The sequence below is a fragment of the Bison bison genome, unplaced genomic scaffold, assembly GCF_000754665.1.
Source record: "Bison bison bison isolate TAMUID 2011002044 unplaced genomic scaffold, Bison_UMD1.0 scf7180017864471, whole genome shotgun sequence".
In the NCBI taxonomy this organism is placed as follows: Eukaryota; Metazoa; Chordata; class Mammalia; order Artiodactyla; family Bovidae; genus Bison; species Bison bison.
In genome coordinates, this window is record NW_011495032.1 from 30,470,002 (window position 1) to 30,492,844 (window position 22,843).

The 22,843-nt window shown below is 43.5% G+C and overlaps 1 protein-coding gene across 4 annotated transcripts in view; it reads right to left on the reverse strand.

The window, feature by feature from the left end:
• PLEKHM3 (pleckstrin homology domain containing, family M, member 3) overlaps positions 1-22,843 on the reverse strand; it is a 224,568-nt gene that overhangs the window by 156,013 nt on the left and 45,712 nt on the right. For all 4 annotated transcript variants that reach the window (XM_010861065.1, XM_010861067.1, XM_010861069.1 and 1 more), the window contains exon 3: positions 15,414-16,349. In XM_010861065.1, the coding sequence (XP_010859367.1) occupies positions 15,414-16,349 (936 nt within the window). The remainder of the gene's footprint in view (positions 1-15,413; positions 16,350-22,843) is intronic.

The following is a 22,843-nucleotide window of genomic DNA, read 5'->3' on the forward strand; positions in this document are numbered from 1 at the left end:
CTGTGGGCGGGTGAAGATTACTGAGGGGAGGGTCATGCAGGACAGTTGGACTCAAGGGGTAGCCAGGAAATCCCCCACATAACTGGACACCTTTTACTCAGTTAAAATTCCTCATCCTAAGGATGGCTGAGAAACATCATTTTCTTCGAGGTTTCCATCCAGTTTTACATCATAAAACAGAATGTCCTCCCTCATATTTCCCGGGGGAAAAAATGCAGTGATAGATAATATTTAGCACTTTGAGTGCAACTGACATTTTATAACATTTGAATTGTACATAGTCAAGACAGTTTAATCTTGCCTCAAGTTATGGTGTCAAAGTTGCCGACCTGCAAGATGGTGACAGGCTAGCTCGAGGCTGTTAAGATAAATCAGCCGCAGGGCTGTAAACAGAAGACTGAGCTCTTGTGCTCCTAATTTATTACTTATCCTACTGAATCTGGATCCTTCCCAGCCCCCAGATCACGTGTGTCTATTATTGTGTCTGGTCTCTCAAAGTCTGGGGGTTGAGAACAACATCTTTATTGGTAAAGGAAGAAAGAGACCAAGGCTTTCAAACTAAGTCTATCCTCTCTGTCAGCGGTATGGGCCTGGTGATTTAAGGAGGAAGTGGCTTTTAGCAAAGCTTTTGGTTCAGCCACACGTGATTTATTTACATTACTGAAAAAATATGGGCAAGACACAACTCTCAGTACAGACCCGGTTAGAACGACTATAGTTAGTAATACTGTACTGTATCCTCGAAAATTGCTAAAAGAGTAGATGGTAAAAGTTCTCACTACCAAAAAAAAAGTAACTATGTGAGGTGATGGATATGTTAACTAATCTTTTTGTGACAATCATTTCACGTTACACACATATATTAAATCATCATCTCATATACCTTCACATTACACAATGTCAACTGTGAATTATGCCTAAATAAAGCTGGAAATAAATGAATGTGATTTGCACTCTTTTGGAAGCTGATACAAGGCTACATGTCTTTGGTTTTGAAATCCTAGCTCCTGTATCTAAAAATAGCATACACTGCATTTTCAGTTAAAGGTAATATATAAAATTAATTTTGTTGATCATCTTTATAATAGCCGTTTAAAAAGGAAACACTCTATTTTAAACCAAGATGTGAGAGCAGTACCTGGGTGAGACAGCAGGGATCACAGTCACTGGACGTGTCCATCACCCCTCCACCCTGAGCTGGGGCTCTGGGAGAACCGTAGCCAGGCTGGGCAGCCCAAGACTGGCCAGTTTCTTATTTGCTTCTGAAGCTGCTTGGTCCCGCAGTGACCCAGGAAGACACCACCAGAAATCTCCCCTCCCCTGGCAGATGCAGTCAGTGCTAGAAGGCACCTACCAGTAGCATACCAGAAATGAGGAAACAGGTTGAGCAGGCCATGCCTTTCTCATTCTCCGAAGTGTATGCTCAGTCATGTCTGACTCTTTGAGATCCCATGGACTTAGCCCACCAGGCTCCTCTGACCATAGGATTTTCCAGGGTAGAATACTGAAGCAGGTTGCCATTTCCTACACCAGAGTAACTTCCTGACTCAGGGATCAAAATAGCGTCTCCTGTGTCTCCTGCATTAGCAGGTAGACTCTTTACCACTGAGCCACCAGGGAAGCCCACTCACTAAGAGGCAACCACAACATCACTCATCCTCCTTTCATCCAGGCTCCATTTTTGTGGTAGAAATGGCCCCCTCAATATTCTGAGCTGCTGTATGATAATGAATTATCTGGTCTTTCTTCCTTGTTCCTGGCAGGGAGCTTCTAAAACCCTTGGAATTTCCTGAGCGACACAAGTATCTTTATTATTCATGAGCCCCATGGATCACAACGGAGTTAATGCTAGTGAGGCGAGTCCTGGTGGGCCACTAAATAGCTTCAGGTTGGGGTGAGAGGGTTGTTGCCGGAAGGATCAATCACAGAGTTAGAGACCTGGGACTAGGAGTCAGTGTGACCTCTGGGGAAGGGAATGGGAACTAGAGATTGAGTTCAATCACAAAGCCAGTGATTCGATCACACATGCCTATATAATGAAGCCCCAGTAAGAACTCTGGACACTGAAGCTCTGGGGACATCCTGGCGGATGAATACATTGGTGTGCTGAGGGTGATGTGCTCTGACTCCATGGAGAGAGGGCAAGGAAACTCTTTTGTGTTTAGAGCCCTCTCAGACCTTGCTGTCTGAGTCTCTCCATTTGGCTGTTCCTGATTTGTATCCTTCCTTAATAAAAGCGTAATCATAAGTACAGTCATTCCTTAGTACCCACGGGGTATCGGCTCCAGGATCCCACTATGGCTAACAAAATCTGCAGATGCTCAAGTCCCTTAAATAATAGGGTGTAGTATTCGCATGTCCTATTAAAGTACATAATCTATACACAGCCTTCCACATACTTTAAATCATCTCTAGATTACTTATAATCCCTAATGTAAATGCTATGCAAATAGTTGCTGATACTCAGCAAATTCAAGTTTTCTTTTTTGGAACTTTTTGGATGTAGTAGATCAGCATGATAGCAGAGGGAATTAAAAAGGTCCTGAGTCAGTCAGAAGGGTTGGTTGGAGAAGGTGTTCTTGAGAAAGGGATATCTAAGTAGTGACCTGAAGAATGAGTTGGGGGTTAATGGTGAGGGTGGCAATATTCCAGGGGAGGCAACCACCATGGGAAGGCTCTCGGGCAAGTGCAAAGGAAGTGGCTGAAGGCAGTGGGGCTGGAACCCAGTGTAGGGGAGAGTGACAAGAGGACAAGAGTTGATGGTTAGGAGGTGGGCAGGGGCCGTATCACGAGGGAGGAGCTATAAAGATGCCAGTCTTCACATCAAAGGAAGTGAGAAGCTACTGAAAAATGGTGTAGAAAGGTCTACCAGGGTCAATCTTAATTTTAATAAGATCACACTCACTGCAGTTAAGATAAGATTTGGAAGGTTAGAATGGAAGCAGGGAAGAATTTCTTGGTGGTCCAGAGAATTTGGTACTTTCACTGCTGAAGGCCCAGGTTCAATCCCTGGTTGGGGAGCTAAGATCCCACAAGTCACACCTTGTGGCCAGAAAAAAAAAGAATGAAAGCAGAAAACCTGGTTAGGAAGCCACTGTAGTCATCTATGGGAAAAATTACCAGGCTGGGAGAAAAGACAGTGAGGTGAAAGCCAGTCTCAAAATTCAAACACTAACTATGCCAAGTATAAAATAAAGACATAACATTAGAGTGTCTCAAAGGAAAAAGAAGCCAAAAATGTGGATCAAGGACTTGAGCTAATCACTTCCTTCATTTGTATTCACCACAGGGTAGAACCCTAAAAGAACATCATTGTAGTTTCCAGGATATAATGAGGATATGAAAACCTACAGATGATCAGCAGATTGATATCTCATAGGTATGAATGGTCATAGGTAGAAGAAACAATTAAAGGAAACGTACCTATATAACCTAAAGAAAGCTGAAATACGGCTTGATCCACTCACTAAGAACATTCTGTGGGCTAGATTGGTGGTTTCTCAAACTTTGCATGCGTGTAAACCAACTGGAAAGTTCGTGAAATCTCTAGGCCTGATTGGAGAGATTCTGACTCCAGCAGGTCTTAGGCAAGAATCCAGCCAGGGCTCCCCATATCACACTCGTGATTTGGATGCAAATGGTGTTCCAACCACAGTTTGAGAGATGCTGGGGTCCTGCCCTCAAAAAAGTGAGACACAAGTCACAGGCCCATGAGTCCAACAGCGGAGGTGGGTGGAATCAAGCAGGAGGAATGGTCCAATGTACCTGCAGGATAAGAGTGGGGTTTGGGGAGAGTGGTCATGAAAGGCTTGGATAAGTCTCTAGGAGTATAAAGGATTGTTCACACCTAGAAGCCTTCTACAAAGCACAATACAAAACTGTACCCAAAACACTGGCTTTCACCCGTGATCACATGGCTTTGCAGGCCTGCTCCACTTTTTATCAGAAACATGTAAAGGAGTTTCATGTTGTTGTTTTTTTTTTAACTAACATAATTTAATGAAAACATTTTCTATATTAGAATGTTTCAAGGTATAAAGACCCGTTTATAGCCATATTTTCTAGGGTCCTCAATTTTGGGGACCGTATTAGGCCCATGTCTGTTGAATGAATGGATGGAAATATTAATGCAAGAAATAAGTTGGCACTACTCCATTCCCCAATTTCTTACTCAGAGACATATGATAAAACAGCAAGTTTTTCAGTTAAAAATGTTTCTGCTTTTAGGCAGTACAATGGAGTTTAGAAAACCTCTCTAGTAGCTCTTATTCTAAGGACTTCATGAAAGCTTAGTTTTTCACGGAACTTAGTTAGAAATTAAAAGAACCTACCCCAGTCTGTCCTAAAACCACACCTAGACCAATTTCCCTCCCAGTGAAAGGTCAGTAAATAGAAACTTTTAACTCAACGTAGAGTCCAATAGTATATTAACACTTACTTTAGAAGTTTAGCCGGAAATGAACACACGATGAGAACAATGTTAACCATAAAGGAAGCTACAAAAAGGGACAAGAACTTTCCAGACCAAAGTATAGCAACAAAGACTAGGAGAAATGAACAGCTTTTTTAAAAAAAGATAGCACAGCTATGGTCTATGAAGTTCAGGAAGGTCTATCAAAAGATCCCTATCTTCTGAAATTCAAAATGATTTTATTCTTCTGAAACATATCAAAGACAACATGTGACTTCTATGATGAGAATACCAGGAATAAATCAAAAAGCAAATTTATATCCTATAAAATCAAACGGCCTACTTATATAAAGTGATCAGATCTCTCTGAATTTTAGGATGTGAAATAGTTCAAAACGCAAATTATATAACATTCTTCTTCTTCCATAGTGACAGTACTATTTCAGTGTGTATTCACATTCTTAATATACATTTAGTTTTATTGAAAATGAATTTCCTGGATCTAGAAACTTAGACTACGAAAGAGTAATTTATCCAATGACAGATATCAGAAAAAAAAAAAAATCTCATCTCCTGTCTTCTTAGTCAAGTGATATTTCTAATGGTTTAAATACTGTTACCCAAAGCAAAAAGGCATTGCTTATTAAATGAAGTTTAAATGGAGGACCACATTAATCTAATTTTCTCTAATCTTCTATAGACATTTCAAAGAATCACAGAATGAGAGATAAAAGGGACCATACAGAGCAAAACTGTCCCCTCTAAAATACCGCAGACAGTTGGAAGTGTTGGAAAGATACTCAAAGACCTTCAGGTGCCAGAGTTACTTATTCAGTTGGCTTCCGGCTTTCAAGTTCTGTGAGGACATACAATGGGATTATCTTGTTCACTATGCATCAAGCATACTGCATAAAATATAGAAGAAATTCAATAAATATTTGCAGAAGGGCTGAATTAATGCACCTCTTCATCCTGCAGAGGAGAAACACGTAGCTCAGACAAGTTAGAAGACTGGCCTTGAGGTCAACGTTCCAGACCCTCTGGTCTCATTGCCACTCTACTCATTTTCACCCATGGCCATCAAACCCTCTTCAATAAGGAAAATCCATTCTACTCTGGGCATTTCTGTTACTTTGAGCCAATGGAACTACACAAAGTAAGCCTATTTTCTCTTCTAAATGGCAGCCTTCAAATAATGTGGAAACAAGACGGGTCCTCCCTATCCTGGGTGACATTTGTATGGCAGGGCTTTTTAGTCCCTTAACTATCCTATCGAGTGTCAGTAGATATTTGTTTGTTCCTCCAAAGCAGCATCCATAACTGACATTTCCAGGTGTGCTCTGGCCACAGTGAGGATACGTTCTCTGCTTTCTGGACCTGTTTTGTGCTTGCACTTTGTGTAGCCACAACAGCACAAATGCTGGCTTCCCCAGGGCCTCATCTGTATGACCACATGAGCTGCTATTAGATTAAGTTTCTCCTCTTTCCATCTTTGTAGCTGATTCTCTGAACCTAAGTATAGGACTATCTATTGATCCCTACTAAATCTCATCTGTATGACCACGTGAGCTGCTATTAGATCGAGTTTCTCCTCCTTCCATCTTCACAGCTGACTTTCTGAATATAGGTATAGGATTATCTATTAATCCCTACTAAATCTCACCTCATTTGGTCCATTCTTTTAGCGTGTTTCAGAATCTTGATTGTCACTCAACACATTAGTTGTCCAACCTAGTTTAGAGATAACTGCAAATTTGGTATGTAGGCCTATGATATCTTTATCCAGGTAATTACTGTCCTATGTAGACAAATAATAAAACTAGATAATTCTTACATATAGACAGCATATTAAAAGGCAGAGACATTACTTTGCTGACAAAGGTCCATATAGTCAAAGCTATGGTTTTTCCAGTAGTGATGTATGGATGTGAGAGTTGGACCATAAAGAAGGCTGAGTACCAAAGAATTGATGCTTTTGAACTATGGTGTTGGAAAAGACTCTTGAGAGTCCCTTGGACTGCAAGGAGATCAAACCAGTCAATCCTAAAGGAAATCAAGGGTTTTCTGCTTGAAATCAAGACTGCTGCTGAAGCTGAAGCTCCAATACTTTGGCCACCTGATGTGAAGAGCTGACTCATTAGAAAAGACCCCGATGCTGGGAAAGGTTGAAGGCAGGAGGAGAAGGGGACGGCAGAGGATGAGATGGTTGGATGGCACCACTGACGCAGTGGACATGAGTTTGAGCAAGCTCCAGGAGATGGTGAAGGACAGGGAAGCCTGGCGTGCTGCAGTCCATGGGGTTGAAAAGAGTCAGACAGGACTGAGTGAACAACAAAATTCTTATATAGCATTTACTATGTGCCAGGCAATGCGGGAGACCTGGGTTTGATCCCTGGGTTAGGAAGATCCCCTGGAGGAGGGCATGGCAACTCACTTCAGTATTCTTGCCTGAAGAATCCCCACAGACAGAGGAGCCTGGCGGGCTATAGTCCATGGGATTGCAAAAAGTCAGACACGACTGAGCGACTAATCATAGCTTATAGCATGTGCCAGGTACTGTTTTAAGCCCTTTTAACCCATTTTATTCTTACTACAAACTTACGGAGTAGATGTGATTATTTTCTCACATCTGAAATTTTAAAATGAAGGTACAGAGAGGTTAAGTAATTTACCCAAAGTCACAGAGTGAGTAGCAGATCTAGGAACTTAGCCAGTCTGATTCCAGAGTCCTAGCTCCTAATTACTCAAGTATGCTGCTTCTCACTTTTTTCATGTATCTTTACTGACAACATTCTAGGATGAAAGGAATTTGTTAGTCAATAATCCTTGGGTAAAGCTGTCAGTCATTCACCATTCACAAAACAACATTATTAAAATCTCTGATAACCCAAGTTTCTCCGTCTTGAGGGTTTTTTACCAAATGCTTTTCTGAACACTAAGCATGGATCTGACCTAACTGTCTAGTAATCCCTCACTTTCCTTTGTGCACCCTCAACCAGACTATAATGTCCTAGGGGTCCAGGCCACACCTATGCTTCTCTTGTATCTCCTATCGCACCTACTACATAATGAGCACATAATAGAAATTCAGGTTTTATCTTTGATAGATGGTAGTAAAAGCTGAGATGATGGTCCCCTGAGATTAATTCTCCAGGAAGCAGAAGGACAAAGTTTTAAACGGAAGAGTGAGGAAAGACACTCCTTTAGCACTTTAGCTTTCAAGTTCTCTACAACAGGGTTCTCTGACATGAACACAGCCACGGACGTACGGGTCTCCAAACCACTGGCTTGCCCGCCTTTGTCTCCCAGTCCCATCCAGCCCCCAATACACTTCAGGAGGGGCAGGAGTTCTAGATGTTTTGAAGAGCACAGCATACACCACACTCCTACTCCCATATCCCAAGGTTCCTGGAAGAGCATGTGTGTGGCATACATGAAAGTATCAGTCACTCAGTCGTGTCTGACTCTTTGGGACCCCATGGACTGTAGCCCACCAGGCTCCTCTGTCTATGGGATTTCTCAGGCAAGAATACTGGAGTGGGTAGCCATTTCCTTCTCCAGGGGATCCTGCCAATCCAGGGATCGAACCCAAGTCTCCTATACTGCAGGCAGATTCTTTACCGTCTGAGCCACCAGGAAAGCCCCTACATACATGAGGGGTTTAATAAATGCATGTTGAAATAAATCCTCCACTGAAACTCCACTTACGGATTTTACTATCAGAATGCCTCCATGGTGCTAATCAAGGTTGGGCAAATAAAACTTAGCCCTCCAGCACACAAACAAAACGAACTAGAGATTTCTTCTCTGGGAGACAGCAATCAAATACACTCAAAAACAAAATAACTTAGACAATACAAAGTGCAACCCCATGGACTATACAATCCATGGAATTCTCTAGGCCAGAATACTGGAGTGTGTAGCCTTTCCCTTCTCCAGGGGATCTTCCCAACCTAGGGATCGAACCCAGGTCTCCCGCATTGCGGGCGGATTCTTTACCAGCTGAGCCACAGGGAAGCCCAATACAAAGTGAGATGGTTATAATGGACTAAATAGTTCTCATTACTCCAAGCTATTTATGTTTTGAGGGGCACAGCAGAGTCTTCCTAATTGTTTCTTTCTCTTCCAATTGGCTACCTGCCTATTCCTTAAGTCACATAAATCTTCACTGTATTACCATTCCTAATAAGTATGAGACAAATTTGAAAATAGTAGTAAAGAGAGGAATTGGAGCTATCAAGGAAAGTCAATTTCTTTTTTTGTCTCTCATTTTCTTAGGAGGTCTGGCACTTTGGCTACTAGAGATCCCCTAATTTTTCACATGAGAATCAAAACAGATTTTTGGCCATACTGGAATTTGTTTTTTTTTTCAAGAACGTAAGTAGTAAGTTGTATAACTTTCTGACTTGGCACTTAAAAATGTACAGAACTTATTTTACCTAGACTCGTGCATAATCAGCTCCCAAATTCAATTTCTCTTTTTCTTAAGAATTGCCATTCTGCATGATTTACTCTGAGGCCAATAAGTAACTAACTGTGCCCAAGTCCGAAATACTGCTTACTTCCAGACTGGCAGCTATTTAATGAATAATTAACCACTCCATACTTTCTATCAGGGATGCTTGTATTACCAGGGTAAAGGTATCTTTTATGTCCAAACGATGCCATAAAACAGGCCTTTGCCAGAAAGACGCCCTCATTTATCACATGAAATGCCATGGGGTATTAACAAGGTCGATACTGTTTGTTTAATATATTTTGCTTTCATAGGGGCTTGAAATGATTTGTTTTTGCAGCTGTAACAGAGTTAAATTTGGGATTTAGCTTCAGCTTAGCTAGCTGAGCATATATAACTAGGGGATATTAATTATCTGCCTAGAGGCCTTTGGTCATCTTCCCACCATTTACAGCAATCTTGGGGTGCTGAATTACACCACAAGCAGCCGTGTTCTATCCTAAAATAATCAATCCTTGCTTCTCAGGAACTGAGGGGAGATTTAAATAATTCAAATTTTTATTTCTTATTCTACAACGCCACCCCCACCTACACACATAAACGTGCACAGATTCTTAAAGTTGAAAGATTAGCTTCAGACATCCGTTCCCACACACGAGAAACTAAAAAAACAACATACAACAAAAAAAAACCCACTTCTCTGAGCTTAAAGCACCAATAATCAGCCCTCTTCCCCTTTTCTGTCTTCTCACACTCCTGTTCTGCCTTAAATGGACCAAAGGAGAGGAGGAAGTTTGCTCGAAGATAAACTTGTCAAAAGCCTGTACTACAATTCTAATTCCTCACTACCTGTTTGTGAATGTCAGCTGGGAGCAACTGCTCAAAAGCTTTGGGGTAAGGGGAGTGGAAAGCAAAGGGGAGAGAAGGGGAAAGAATGGGTGGGGCAAAGAGAAACTGGAGTGCAATTCAAACAAAAATGAAATCACACCCACACACACACACACATACACACACACACTCAGACACACAAAAAGAGGGGAAAAAAGGCTCCCCCCACCTCAGGTCCTAACAACATACTTCTTTATCAGAGGTTCATTGTCAATCAATTAGCCGAGGCAGCAGGGGTCTGTGAGGTGGGGGTACCGGGGGGAAACAATGGGCGGCCCTGTTGTATTACTGTGTAATCACTTTTGCTAAATAAATAGAGCAGCCCCGAGGTGCTGTCATGTCAAGGGAATTTATAACAAAAAAAACCTTCATTTTTCATTGGTCATTCCTTTTTTTCCCTTCAGGACAAGAGAGGGTTATTACTGTAGCCTTAAGTTCCATCTTTGTGTTTCTTGCCTTTGATTTCCACTCGGACCCTGCCACTTTCTGGCACTAATTTGTCAGGCTGAACAAAGAGAGGATTTGTACCTCCTGTAAGGTCTCAATTAGGAATGGCTTCTGCTGTATTATGTGCCATTCAGAGAGGACACAATGCCGGTAATTACAGGAATTTGCACTAAATGGCTGAAGAATTCACAGCAAAACTCCCCCCACCCCTTGGGCTTACCCCTCCCAAGGGCTAGGGGGGGTAGGAAAAAGGAAAGTAAAAAGCTCTTAATGCCAGAGAGATGTAATCACCAAGAGCAGTCCTAAGAGGTTAAACAGCAGCCCAAGGAGTAAAACCATAAAAACTGACAGTGTGAAATGGTGGAGGGGATCCCCTCAGATCACTGTTTTTCTTGCTGTCTCTTCTGTTAACATTTTCAATTTCGGTTCACAATCAAGAACACTGCCCCACAGTGGGCCTTCCGTTTGCACCTCCAAATCACAAAGCAGTAACACGCTTGGAGACGCGAGTGTTGCCATCTCTTGCCACATCTATAAACAAGGCTCTGGGCTCTTTTATCATAACACTCAACTGCTATGTTTCTTGATTGTTGGGAAATTACAGGAGAACTATCTGTATATATTACTGCCAGGAAACCAAGTATCTGTTGAGGGGGAGTAGGTATGTACACATTTTCTAATTCCTGAAGAAAACTGTGCTACTGCTTTATAATCAAATTGATACAGCATTTTGTGAATGACCTCATTTAGAACCACTTACAGGTACATACCCCATAAATATTTTAATAAGCCGCACAGTTATTTGTTTTAGCATTAATATTTTAAAACTATAGATGCCCTATTGCCAAACATAATTTTGAATCCCAACCAGTGACTTCATTAAAGAAGCATTCCTTACTTTCTGCTAAAGTGCTTCCGTAAAGTTGTACTAAAGCACTAGCAAATTAATTGTTCCTAAATACCACTTTCCTCATGTGCTCCTTTGCCCAGGAACCTTCTGGGACTTCAAGGTCAAACATGAAGTTCAACCTTATCAAACTGCCCTTTTTTGTCGGTCAGAAAAGACACAATGTTTGCAGTTTCATAGACTTCCACTTGGCACCACTCTGCTGCTGCTGCTGCTGCAAACTCACTTCAGTCGTGTCCGACTCTGTGTGACCCCATGGACTGCAGCCTACCAGGCTTCTCCACCCATGGGATTCTCCACGCAAGAACACTGGAGTGGGCTGCCATTTCCTTCTCCAGGCACTACTCTGATAGCTCCCCAATCTGACCTGTGGGCCTCGCTTCCCCAGCTCTGCTCACAGTTGCCATTTGGCATTGGTGATGAATCTGGTTCATGTTGGTTTCCCTAGGAGACTGCAAGATCCCTGAGGGCAGGGACCACTGACTCCTCCAGGTACATCTGAGGTTCAGGCATGTGGTCAGAAACTTGGTACACAATAAACGGTGGAATGAATGGAAGAATTTAATTTTCAAAGGCACGTTCTCAGAAAGAAGGAAGAGCGTATATAAGGGCCTTGGAGCCATGAATGAGCAAGAACAGGTTACAGAATAGCAGGAAGACCGCTGTAGCTGGGTTTTCTAGCATCCATGAAGCTGGAGAGGGAGCCATGTAACAAAGCACACATAATCAAACGCAACTATAAAAAGTTCAAGCACATGTTAAGAAATAAATAGTTACGTGCAAGCATGTATTTTCAAAACCATAACCTCAGGCATCTGAGGATGGTCAGGGTCCGTTTTCTCTGCCGGGGCTCTCTAAGTTTCTAAAAAGGATATAGAAAATTCTTCACCTACAGAAAGTATTCAGTGAAATGAGGCCAACTGCACTATTTTGTAGATTTAAAAGCCAACATCTGTGGCTCCCCCGAATAGCAACCGAATGACATCATGATAAAGACCTGCTCAGTGCAATCTTCCACTGTTAAAGTTTATTCATTAGGAATATTTAAAGGGGGAGGGACCAAGTGGACATAAGTCCTTGTAGTCTAAAGAGGCTCACTTAAACAGTGCAATACTGTGAATTAGCTTCTCCCCAAAATGATAAAGAAAGCCAAGATTCAACTAAAAACAGTTTATTGGACTTTTTGACAGCTTGGAAGGTAAACATGCTATGCAACCAGCTCTTTCACTGAATGCATGTCTTTATGAAGATGAAAAGCTAGGGGACACAAGGACTAAATGCATAAACAGCTGGTTTAGATTAACTGTGTTTGTGAGAAACATAGATCAATTTTTCAAGTTCCATCTGTTACAATAATCTTTGATATAAGGAACAGCCTCCTAAGTAACTTAAAACAACATTCAGAGGTTTGCTTACTAAGTTTGGGCCTTTTTCTTTTGAGACTCTGCCCCCTACAGGAGATGGAGTATGCCTATCTGAGTAGGAAACCAGTATTCTGGGCACAGGTATTTAGGAAAATGAAAGCCACGCATAACCCACGTGTACCACAGAGCGACTGAGCGTAGCTGTTTCTGATGGAAGAGGGGACGTGAAGTGAAATTAAACATTTTGCTTGAGAATCAGCCACACTGTACAAATTAGGACTGACTTCTCCCCACGCCAAATGAGAAAGCTACTTGTGCCCCATTAGTACTCCAAACCAAAAGCAAGAAAGTAAAAGTCGAGCAGAGCAAAGGACTCTTAGGCCACCTTACCCTGTCTCTGGGGTCCCTGTTACCACCTATTCTCCAGACGGTCAATCAGTGAGCACCCTATTCACACAGCAAACGGTGGCATCCTAAAACATGGACCCTAAAGCAGATGCTCTGGGGCTTTCCAGGTGGCGCTAGTGGTAAAGAACCCACCTGCCAATGCAGGACACATAAGAGACTTGGGCTCGATCCCTGGGTTGGGAAGATCCCCTGGAGGAGGGCACGACAACCCACTCTAGTATTCTTGCCTGGAGAATCCCATGGACAGAGGAGCCTGGTGGGCTACAGTCCATACGGTCGCAAAGAATCTAGCAGGCACACACAAAGAAGCTGCTCCAGGTCCTATCCCAGCCCATTACGTGATCCTTTCCCTACTCTTTTCCACTTAGCTTCCGTCTCCCTGTCTCTTCCACTCACCTTTCTATGCCTTTTTCCTGTTCTCCTTTCTCCAACTGCCAGATGTGGTATACCTGCCGAACGGTACCCTCTGCCTGTATTTCTCCTTCCTCTGGGTGTTAGAGATGCTACTCAGGTAGCCCAAGGTGTATGCAGGGCACATTCCATCAGGAAGCAGACTTAGGACAGGAAGGTGAAGTAGAGGGCCACAAAGGGATCATTCTGTGTAACACCTGAGGCTTTTCTTCCCTCTTTTACTAGGAAGGTCCCAATTCATACTCTGGTCTCCGCCTTGAAAATGAAGCTGGGCTGTTCTCCCCAATTCTAATAACACAGCAGATTTGTTGCCCTCCTCAGCAGTCTAAAGCCACAGGAGTGTACCACAATTCCAGCGCATCCATAGAGCAAGCACTCATAAATTATTATTGACTGGCTGAACTCTGAAATATAATATATGCACTAGTAAATGAAGACACTGCAATGTCAATAATTTCTAAAAACTGTGCTAAAACCAGCATCTCCTTATTTCAAAAACCTTTCCTGAAAGTAGCTGGCTGACTTAACACAAGGTCACACAAGCTTGCAGACGTGTGCACCTCACCCAGTATGGCTCAGAGTTGCTGGTCTCTCCCAGCCCACCCTGCAAGTGTCGGCTCCCAAGCTACTGAGGCCCTCCAGACAAAGCATGGATGATTCACTTAATCCCCGCTTTGAGTAAATTATTTTTCAATAGAAGAGGCGACCATCATAACTAAGGTAAATTCAAAGGTTCACTGTGCCACTGCTATTTGGCTTTTCTGAATGCAGGAAGGGGCATGAAATTGAAAATCTGCTCTTGACTGGTGGTAGGTTTCTTGTTCATTTTTAAGCAACATACTTAAATCTGATACACCTGAATTGAAATTTTCCAAATCAAGCTTCCATTTAAAGCTACTTCCATGGTAAATTTCTTGCGACAAATTGCATGGGGTTTAATCAAAGGGAAAGGCTTGCCAGGTGGCACAGTTGGTAAAGAACCCGCCTGCCAATGCAGGAAATACAAGAGACATGGGTTTGATCCCTGGGTTGGTAAGATCCCCTGGAGTAGGAAATGGCAACCCACTCCAGTATTCTTGCCTAGAAAATCCCATGGACAGAGGAGCTTGGCAGGCTATGGTCCACGGGGTTGCAAAGAGTCAGACTCGACTGATCACACAAGCATGTATAGTGAAAGGGAAATAATTTGATTTTGCTCATAGGAGATAAACAGACTTGGTTTAGTGAGAGATGCGTGCTTTCTGGTTTACTGTTTGCGGGAAGGTGAGAGGAATGGTGAGTAGGGGAGAGAAGCAATAACAGGGTTTTAAGGACTACCAGATAACTGGGCCTTGGCCTCCACCTTGGGTCTTGCCCTCCACAGCAGTTCTGGTAGCCCCAGGAGTCCCAAGAATGAGGGCCCAGCCCATCGTGACTCAGAGGTCACCTGCTGATTCATCATCGCCCTGCACTTGGCCATCTCCAGGTTCTCTGTCAAGGCTGACTTTCTGGAGTCTTCCTTAACAGAATCTGACAAGGTCATGATCAATGACAGTTACTGACTATGGATGCTTTCCTTACCTAAGGAATGCCAGCAGTCAGCTTTGGGCATGGATGTCTCTTAGGAGACAGTCTACATTCCCAGTGACCTTGATTTAAGAAGGCAGAGGAAATGGAATCACAGAGGACTCAGGAAGTCTACATTCTAGCCTGCTTATGCTGCAGCCGAGTCATTTTGATTCAGTGGGTAGATCACAGCTGCTTCTACTTACTTCATCAGAGTGGCATGAAGATGGATAGATGGTTTACTATAGCAAACTCCTTAAAGGAGGGGCTTCCCTGGTGGCTCAGACAGTAAAGAATCTGTCTGTAACATGGGAGAGCCCAGTTCGATCCTTGGTCGGGAAGATTCCCTGGAGAAGGGAATGGCTACCCATTCTAGTATTCTAACCTGAGAAATCCCATGGACAGAGGAGTCTGGCGGGCTACAGTCCATGGGATCACAAAGAGTTGGACACGACTTAGTGAGATGCAAGAGGTATTGGGGACTGGCTTCTCAAAGGGATTTTTCAAGTGAATTCCATTTGCGGGATTCAGGATTTTGTTCTTTAATGAGTTTTAGGCTGAAATGCTGTTTCATACCTGCACATTTGAAACTCTGAGCAGTGAGCCCTCGTTCCAGAGACAAAGTCGTCAGGATGCTAAGGAAGCTAGTAGTCACCGACTGGCGTTTGTTCTTCCTGAGTTCGTGCCCACCCATCTGATCCCTGGGTTTGGTCCTCAGCGTGACCTGCAGGTTCTGTTCTGAGCTCCTTGCCGCGTTGGCAGCTGTTTTCAGGGCCTCCATCCACTCCTGGGCCCTCTGCCGCGTCTCAGCACGGAGGCGGAGGACATCTTGGGGGAAAATGACTTGAAAGCAAGAATCACAGTCGTCCAGGTGGTCCAGTTGGACGGCCAGACACACGTCCACGTTGTAGCTCAGCAGGGGGTCCTCGTCCAGCTTGCCCGGCGGAAAGGCCATCAGGCAGGTCCTGCTCAGCACAAACGTAAATGCCTTCCAGTTGTTCTGCATGGTCAGCCTGTACAGTGTCCCGGATTTGAGGATGTTTTGATACTGTTTGGGGCTATCCAGCACAGGGGATGGCATGAGCAGCTCGCGGGATTTCTTCTGTAAACAATGATTCTGTGGACAGTCCACATGATGGCCAAGCCCCGGGGAGTTGGCCAGCTCTCCCGGCCGGCCCATGTAGGCTGGTGTGGCCGCATGCACACCTTCCCAGAGCTTCTGCCCCCAGTCCAAAGCCTCCCACGGTGACTCTGCCTTTAGCTGCAGCTGAGTGTTGTCATACAGGACGGTGTCCACCAGCCTGGCCTCAAGGTTTCCCAGAACGGATATGCTCTGGAAGTGGGACAGCTGGTACGTGGCGTAGAGGTTCTGATTCCCACTGCTGTCGAGGCTGTAGAAGTATAAGCTGTAGGGGGAGAGCTCGGCGTAACAGCTTTGCCAGTAACTGTCATGGTCCTTCCGAATCTCCAGGTAACCCTTCTTCAGGATGTTCGGGAATGCTGGCTTGTGTTCTAGAAAGAAAGGAAAAAAAAAAGAAGTAATGTATTAATCCGTGAACATGAATGAACTGAATGAGATGACAAGGCGGGGGGAAAACAAACAGATCAGCCTAACTTGCTGACTCAAACCAAACACAATATTAAAGAGAGGTAGTAAAAATTCCAGGAGAGTGTCTAATCAACAAGATGTAATTGACGGAAACCCTCACATCTAAAGAACTTACCTAGGGTGCAATTCTGACTGCAAAAGTAAGTACTGGGTGGCTGGGGGTTCGCTGCCAATGAGACAGGCAGAAGCCTGTTCGAAAAACAGAAACACTGGAATGACCAGGGTTATGCTCTGCGGGCCCATGAAACAACCGCTTTTTGCCAGAATTTGTTTTCTAGGTAACGTTCTTTTGTTGTTGGTTAGTCACTCAGTCATGTCTGACTCTTTTCGACCTCTATGGACTGCAGCCCACCAAGCTCTCTCCTCTGTCCACGGGATTTCTACGGCAAGAGTACTGGAGTGGGTTGCCATTTCCTTCTCCAGGGGATCTTCCCGACCCAGGGATTGAACCCGTGTCTCCTGCATTGGCAGGCAGATACTTTACCACTGTGCCACCAGGGAAGCCCAATGTTCTACAAAGCACCAAATATGAGAGAAAGAATGCTCCTCCTGCCACTTGACCTAACTCCCTGACAATACTCATCTTTCTTTAGGTTGGTAAAGACAGGAAGAGCCAGTGCAAAGAACAGAGCGTGATGCATGCTGCTCACAAACTCCTGTTTCTCAGACACTCCCATCAGTCTTCAAGGCCCGTCCAGGGGCCTTCTGGTTCATAACCAGTTCTCCAGACATGACTCAACTAGCTTACTTCTTAGGTGTCTGCTTGGATAGCAGTTCCCTCCCCTCTCTGAACCTGCTTACGCTATTTGCTTCGCTTGCAGCGCCCCTTCTGCCACTTCCACCAGCTACCACACACTTACCCATCACTCAAGGAGCCTCTCTTCTAGAAGGAGTCTGCCCTGACTCCCCCAACCCCACCCCCTAGTCTGCCCACACACACCCCTGGGTCAGTATCAGGGATCCTTACTACATTATTCTCTTCCAATGGGCTCTTCTCAGGCTGTATTATAATAATTTATTTAAATATCTGAACAAACAAAATAAACGTTGATGTTTTTAAAGAAGTGTGTCTTCCCTACTGGACTATAAGCTCCACAGAGGTCAGGGGCGAGGTCTGTCCTGCCATCCTTAGGTCACGGTACATAGTGCAATGTCTGGCACATAGTGGGTGAAAGTAAAAGTGAAGTCACTCAGTCGTGTCCGACTCTTTGCGACCCCATGGACTGTAACCTACCAGGCTCCTCCGTCCATGGGGTTTTCCAGGCAAGAGTACTAGACTGGGTTGCCATTGCCTTCTCCAGGGGATCTTTCCAACCCAGGGATCGAAGCCGGGTCTCCCGCATTGTAGGCAGATGCTTTACCCTCTGAGCCACCAGGGAACATAGTGGGTACTTAGTAAAAATTAGAATAGAAATAAAGCTTCTAGAACATAAAGCTGCTAGCATGATGCCCAGCATATAGTAGGTCTAACTCCCTTCCATTCTCTTCCCCTCTTCCCCAAAAGTTCATCTGGTCATGCCATCTCTAATGATTAGCTGCCATAGATACAGATGTCACACTTTAATAAAAGGGGACTGTCACTTGGGAGATGTCCTGATACTTTCATCGGCGTGAAAATGAGGTAGCTCTCCTCCCTAGTAAAGTTCTTCATTTCTGAGATGTTTCTCAACCTTTTTGCTGACACATCGGAGACGGTCATAAACTAATTGAGTCACTCCCTAAAGAAGACAAATCACATTCCCAAAGGGGTAGGATTTCTGATCTTGGATGGAGAAAAAAAGTAAAAAAGAGTAACACAGATCTAGATCTTAAAATAGCAAACCAAAAGAGAAAAGGAGAGAAATGCGGCAGAGAAAAGCTAATTTCACCTACTTTACATCTCTGGTCCTGACATTCATTAGTATTTCTGTGCTAACTCAAAAGCCATTAATTTCTTGAAACCTGCACTAATCCCTTTGTAGAGAGAGATGATGGAAGACTATTCTCAGGTTATCTTTCTTTTCTGATAATGCAATAAGAGAGGCAGTGCTGTTAGACACACTGCTGTGGCCTCCTCCCTCTCATTTCCATCAGGTGCCGATGACAGTTCAACCTTTTCCATAACAAGACCCATAACCACGCATCCCTCTATCCCCATCCCTCCTGAGACCCAACAGCTCAGCTACGCATTCCTGAGCAAAAGAAAAACCATCTCTCTTGCTTTTAGCTAGGAAATTTCCTCTCCTTTTCTCTCCTCCCTGAGAGCTTTTTACAACAGCTACCACAAATTATTAAGTCTAACTTTAACTGGACCTAAACCAGAAGCACACCTCGCTCCTTTCTGATTGTATAAGCTAGGGTGTGTGTGTGTACTCAGTCATTCAGTTGTGTCTGACTCTTTGTGACCTCATGAACTGTAGCCCTCCGGGCTCCTCTGTCCATGGGATTCTCCAGGCAAGAATACTGGAGCGGGTTGCCATTTCCTCCTCCAGGGGATTTTCCTGACCCAGGGATTGAACCCACGTCTCCTGCAATGGCAGGCAGGTTCTTTACCACTGAGCCACCTAGGAAGCCTTTATAAGCTAGGAGAACAGATGCCAGCTTGGGTGGACTAAATGGAAGTCTAGTAGGGAGTCTCAAAAGTTCCCCCACCTTCTTGCTGCAGAATAAGGTAAAGAATGCACAGTGTTTTAATATTTTCTTCCTACCTCAGCTCAGCCCTCTCTAAATAGGTATGTTAAACTGAGAAAGAGAAGAGGGGGGTTAATCACAGGATATGACCCATCCTTATAGACTGCAGTTTGTAGTGTAATTTCTTGAAAAAGAAGAGAACAGATGTGATTAAAAAACTATTCTCAGAGTGTACTCCTTTCTGGAGGGCCTGTTTATATCAAACCTTATCAGTATGTTGTGTGTGAAGTATGAATTATCATTGACTGTAGAGGGCTGGAGAACTACCATTTCTCTTTAATCCCTTGCTGTTACTTTCTGCTGAATCTATCTTGAATATTTTTGCTATTGACAAATCAGAAGTTATACACTTAGATCTAAGCTTCCATTAATTTCCATAGGTCAATTTTTATTTCCCCAGACCACATCATTTCATCACCTACATTTTTCTAAAGTGTCCCATTTCACAAATGAACAATATTATCTCTGTCTTAACTAATATCATAAATGATTCAGGTCGAACTTCTGACAAAGATTATCACCATTTCCCCAATGAAAACAGAAAGGTGATCAAAATGAATCACTGTATCTATAAATTTCATACTGAAACTACAAGAGACTAATTCTCTCATGAAAAAGAGCAAGAAACAAGACAAAAGCATAAAAAGAACCTGAGAGTTCTGTTTCCCCACTGCTTTCCACCGTGGCCAGTTATGAAGTCTTGGCTCAGTTCCTCCTCAACAAAGATCCCTTTTCACTCTCCTTGTTCCATACTACTCAGAGCAGTGGCTTAAGGATAAAACTTGCCACTGACTGAAGAGGAAAAGGGGATTTCCGCCCCACCTTATGCACCTGATTCATTTCTGTACTGCCAACCCACCAAAGAGTTCCTCTTTTGCCATTATTTCCTCTCTCTGTTCTCAAAAAAAAGTTTTCATTCTCATAGCCACCATCTTAATCAAGACCTTAAATGGGCTCCCATGGTGAGTCCTCCCTTTCTGGGCCACTTATAACCTTTCTCATGCCTCCCCATCAGCCCAAAATCCTGCACAAGTTTCCTAGTCCTACATAACAAAGTTCAAACTCCTTACGTTGACCATAACACATTTTCCTATGGACTCAACCCTCAGTCTAAAAAAATCACCAAGCTTCCACACTATTGGTGGGAATGCAAACTAGTACAGCCACTATTGAGAACAGTGTGGAGATTCCTTAAAAAACTGGAAATAGGACTGCCATATGACCCAGCAATCCCACTGTTGGGCATACACACCGAGGAAACCAGAATTGAAAGAGACACAAGTACCCCAATGTTCACTGCAGCGCTGTTTACAATAGCTAGGACATGGAAGCAACCTAGATGTCCATCAGCAGACAAATGAATAAGAAAGTTGTGGTACATATACAAAATGGAATATTACTCAGCTATTAAAAAGAATGCATTTGAATCAGTTTTAATGAGGTAGATGAAACTGGAGCCTATTACACAGAGTGAAGTAAGTCAGAAAGAAAAACACCAATACAGGATATTAATGCATATATATGGAATTTAGAAAGATGGTAATGACTACCCTATATGCAAGACAGCAAAAAAGACACAGATATGAAGAACAGATTTTTGGACTCTGTGAGAGAAGGTGAGGTGGGATGATTTAAGAGACTAGCACTGAAATATGTATATTACCATATATGAAATAGAGTCCAAGTTCAATGCATGAAACAGGGCACTCAAAGCCAGTGCACTGGGACAACCCAGAGGGATGGGGTGGGGAAAGAGGTGGGAGGGCGTTCTGGATGGGGACACGTGTACACCCGTGGCTGATTCATTTCTATGTATGGCAAAAACCACCACAATACTATAAAGTAATTAGCCTCCAATTAAAATAAATAAATTAATTTTAACAAAATCACCAAGTTTCTGCTATTGTCTCCTCTCCAACTCATGCTTTGTGTGTGTGTGTTTGCTGGAATATTTTTGAAAGCAAATTGCAGACATTTCATCATTTCTAATGTCAATACTTCAGGCTATACCTCCAATCTAACAGATAAGAACTTTACAATATATATCATACCATTTTTATGCCCCAAACATTAATAATTCCTTACCTAATACCAGTCTGTACCTCATTGTCCCAGATTATCTCAAAAAATTTCTTTATATAGATGATTTGTTCAATTTAAGTTTACACACTGATTTGGTTGACAGGTCTTTATGTTGTTCAGGATCTCAGTCGTGTCTTGATTATTTTTGACCACATGGACTGCAGCACACTAGGCTTCCTTGTCCTTCACCATCTCCCAGAGCTTGTTCAAACTCATGTCCATTGAATCAGTGATGCAATCCAACCATCTCATCCTCTGTCGTCCCCTTCTCCTCCTGCCTTCAGCATCAGTGAAAGTGAAACTGAAAGTCACTCAGTCATGTCTGACTACTTGCGACTCCATGGACTAAACAGCCCATGGAATTCTCCAGGTCAGAATACTGGAGCGGGTAGCCTTTCCCTTCTCCACAGGATCTTCCCAACCCAGGGAATGAACCCAGGTCTCCTCCATTGCAGGCAGATTCTTTACCAGCTAAGCCACAAGGGAAGCCCAAGAATACTGGAGTGGGTAGCCTATCCCTTCTCCAGGGGATCTTCCTGACTCAGGAATCAAACCAGGATCTCCTGCATTGCAGGCAGATTCTTTACCAACTGAGCTATCAGGGAAGCCCCTCCCAAGATCAGGGTCTTTTCCAATGAGTCGATTCTTTGCATCAGGTGGCCAAAGTATGGGAGCTTCAGTCTCAGTATCAGTCCCTCCAATGAATATTCAGGGTTGATTTCCTTTAAGATTGACTGTATGATCTCCTTGCTCTCCAAGAGACTCTCAAGAGTTTTCTCCAACACCATAGTTCAAAAGCATCAATTCTTTGGAGCAATGCTTTCTTTATGGTCCAACTCTCACATCCATACATGACTACTGGAAAAACCATGAAATTAAAAGGCGCTTACTCCTTGGAAGGAAAGTTATGACCAACCTAGATAGCATATTCAAAAACAGAGACATTACTTTGCCAACAAAGGTCCGTCTAGTCAAGGCTATGGTTTTTCCTGTGGTCATGTATGGATGTGAGAGTTGGACTGTGAAGAAGGCTGAGCACCGAAGAATTAATGCTTTTGAACTGTGGTGTTGGAGAAGACTCTTGAGAGTCCCTTGGGCTGCAAGGAGATCCAACCAGTCCATTCTGAAGGAGATCAGCCCTGGGATTTCTTTGGAAGGAATGATGCTAAAGCTGAAACTCCAGTACTTTGGCCACCTCATGCGAAGAGTTGACTCATTGGAAAAGACTCATGCTGGGAGGGATTGGGGGCAGGAGGAGAAGGGGACGACAGAGGATGAGATGGCTGGATGGCATCACTGACTCGATGGACGTGAGTATGAGTGAACTCCGGGAGCTGATGATGGACAGGGAGGCCTCGCGTGCTGCGCTTCATGGGGTCACAAAGAGTCAGACACGACTGAGCGACTGATCTGATCTGATCTGACTATACGCAACTTTGTGGCAAAGTAATGTCTCTGCTTTTTAATATGTTGTCTAGGTTTGTCAACATATTTCAAGGAGCAAGCGTCTTTTAATTTCATGGCTGCAGGTGGCATCTGCAGTGATTTTGGAGCCCAAGAAAATAAAGTCTATCACTGTTTCCATTGTTTCCCCATCTATTTGCCATGAAGTGATGGGACCAGATGCTATGATCTTTGTTTTTTG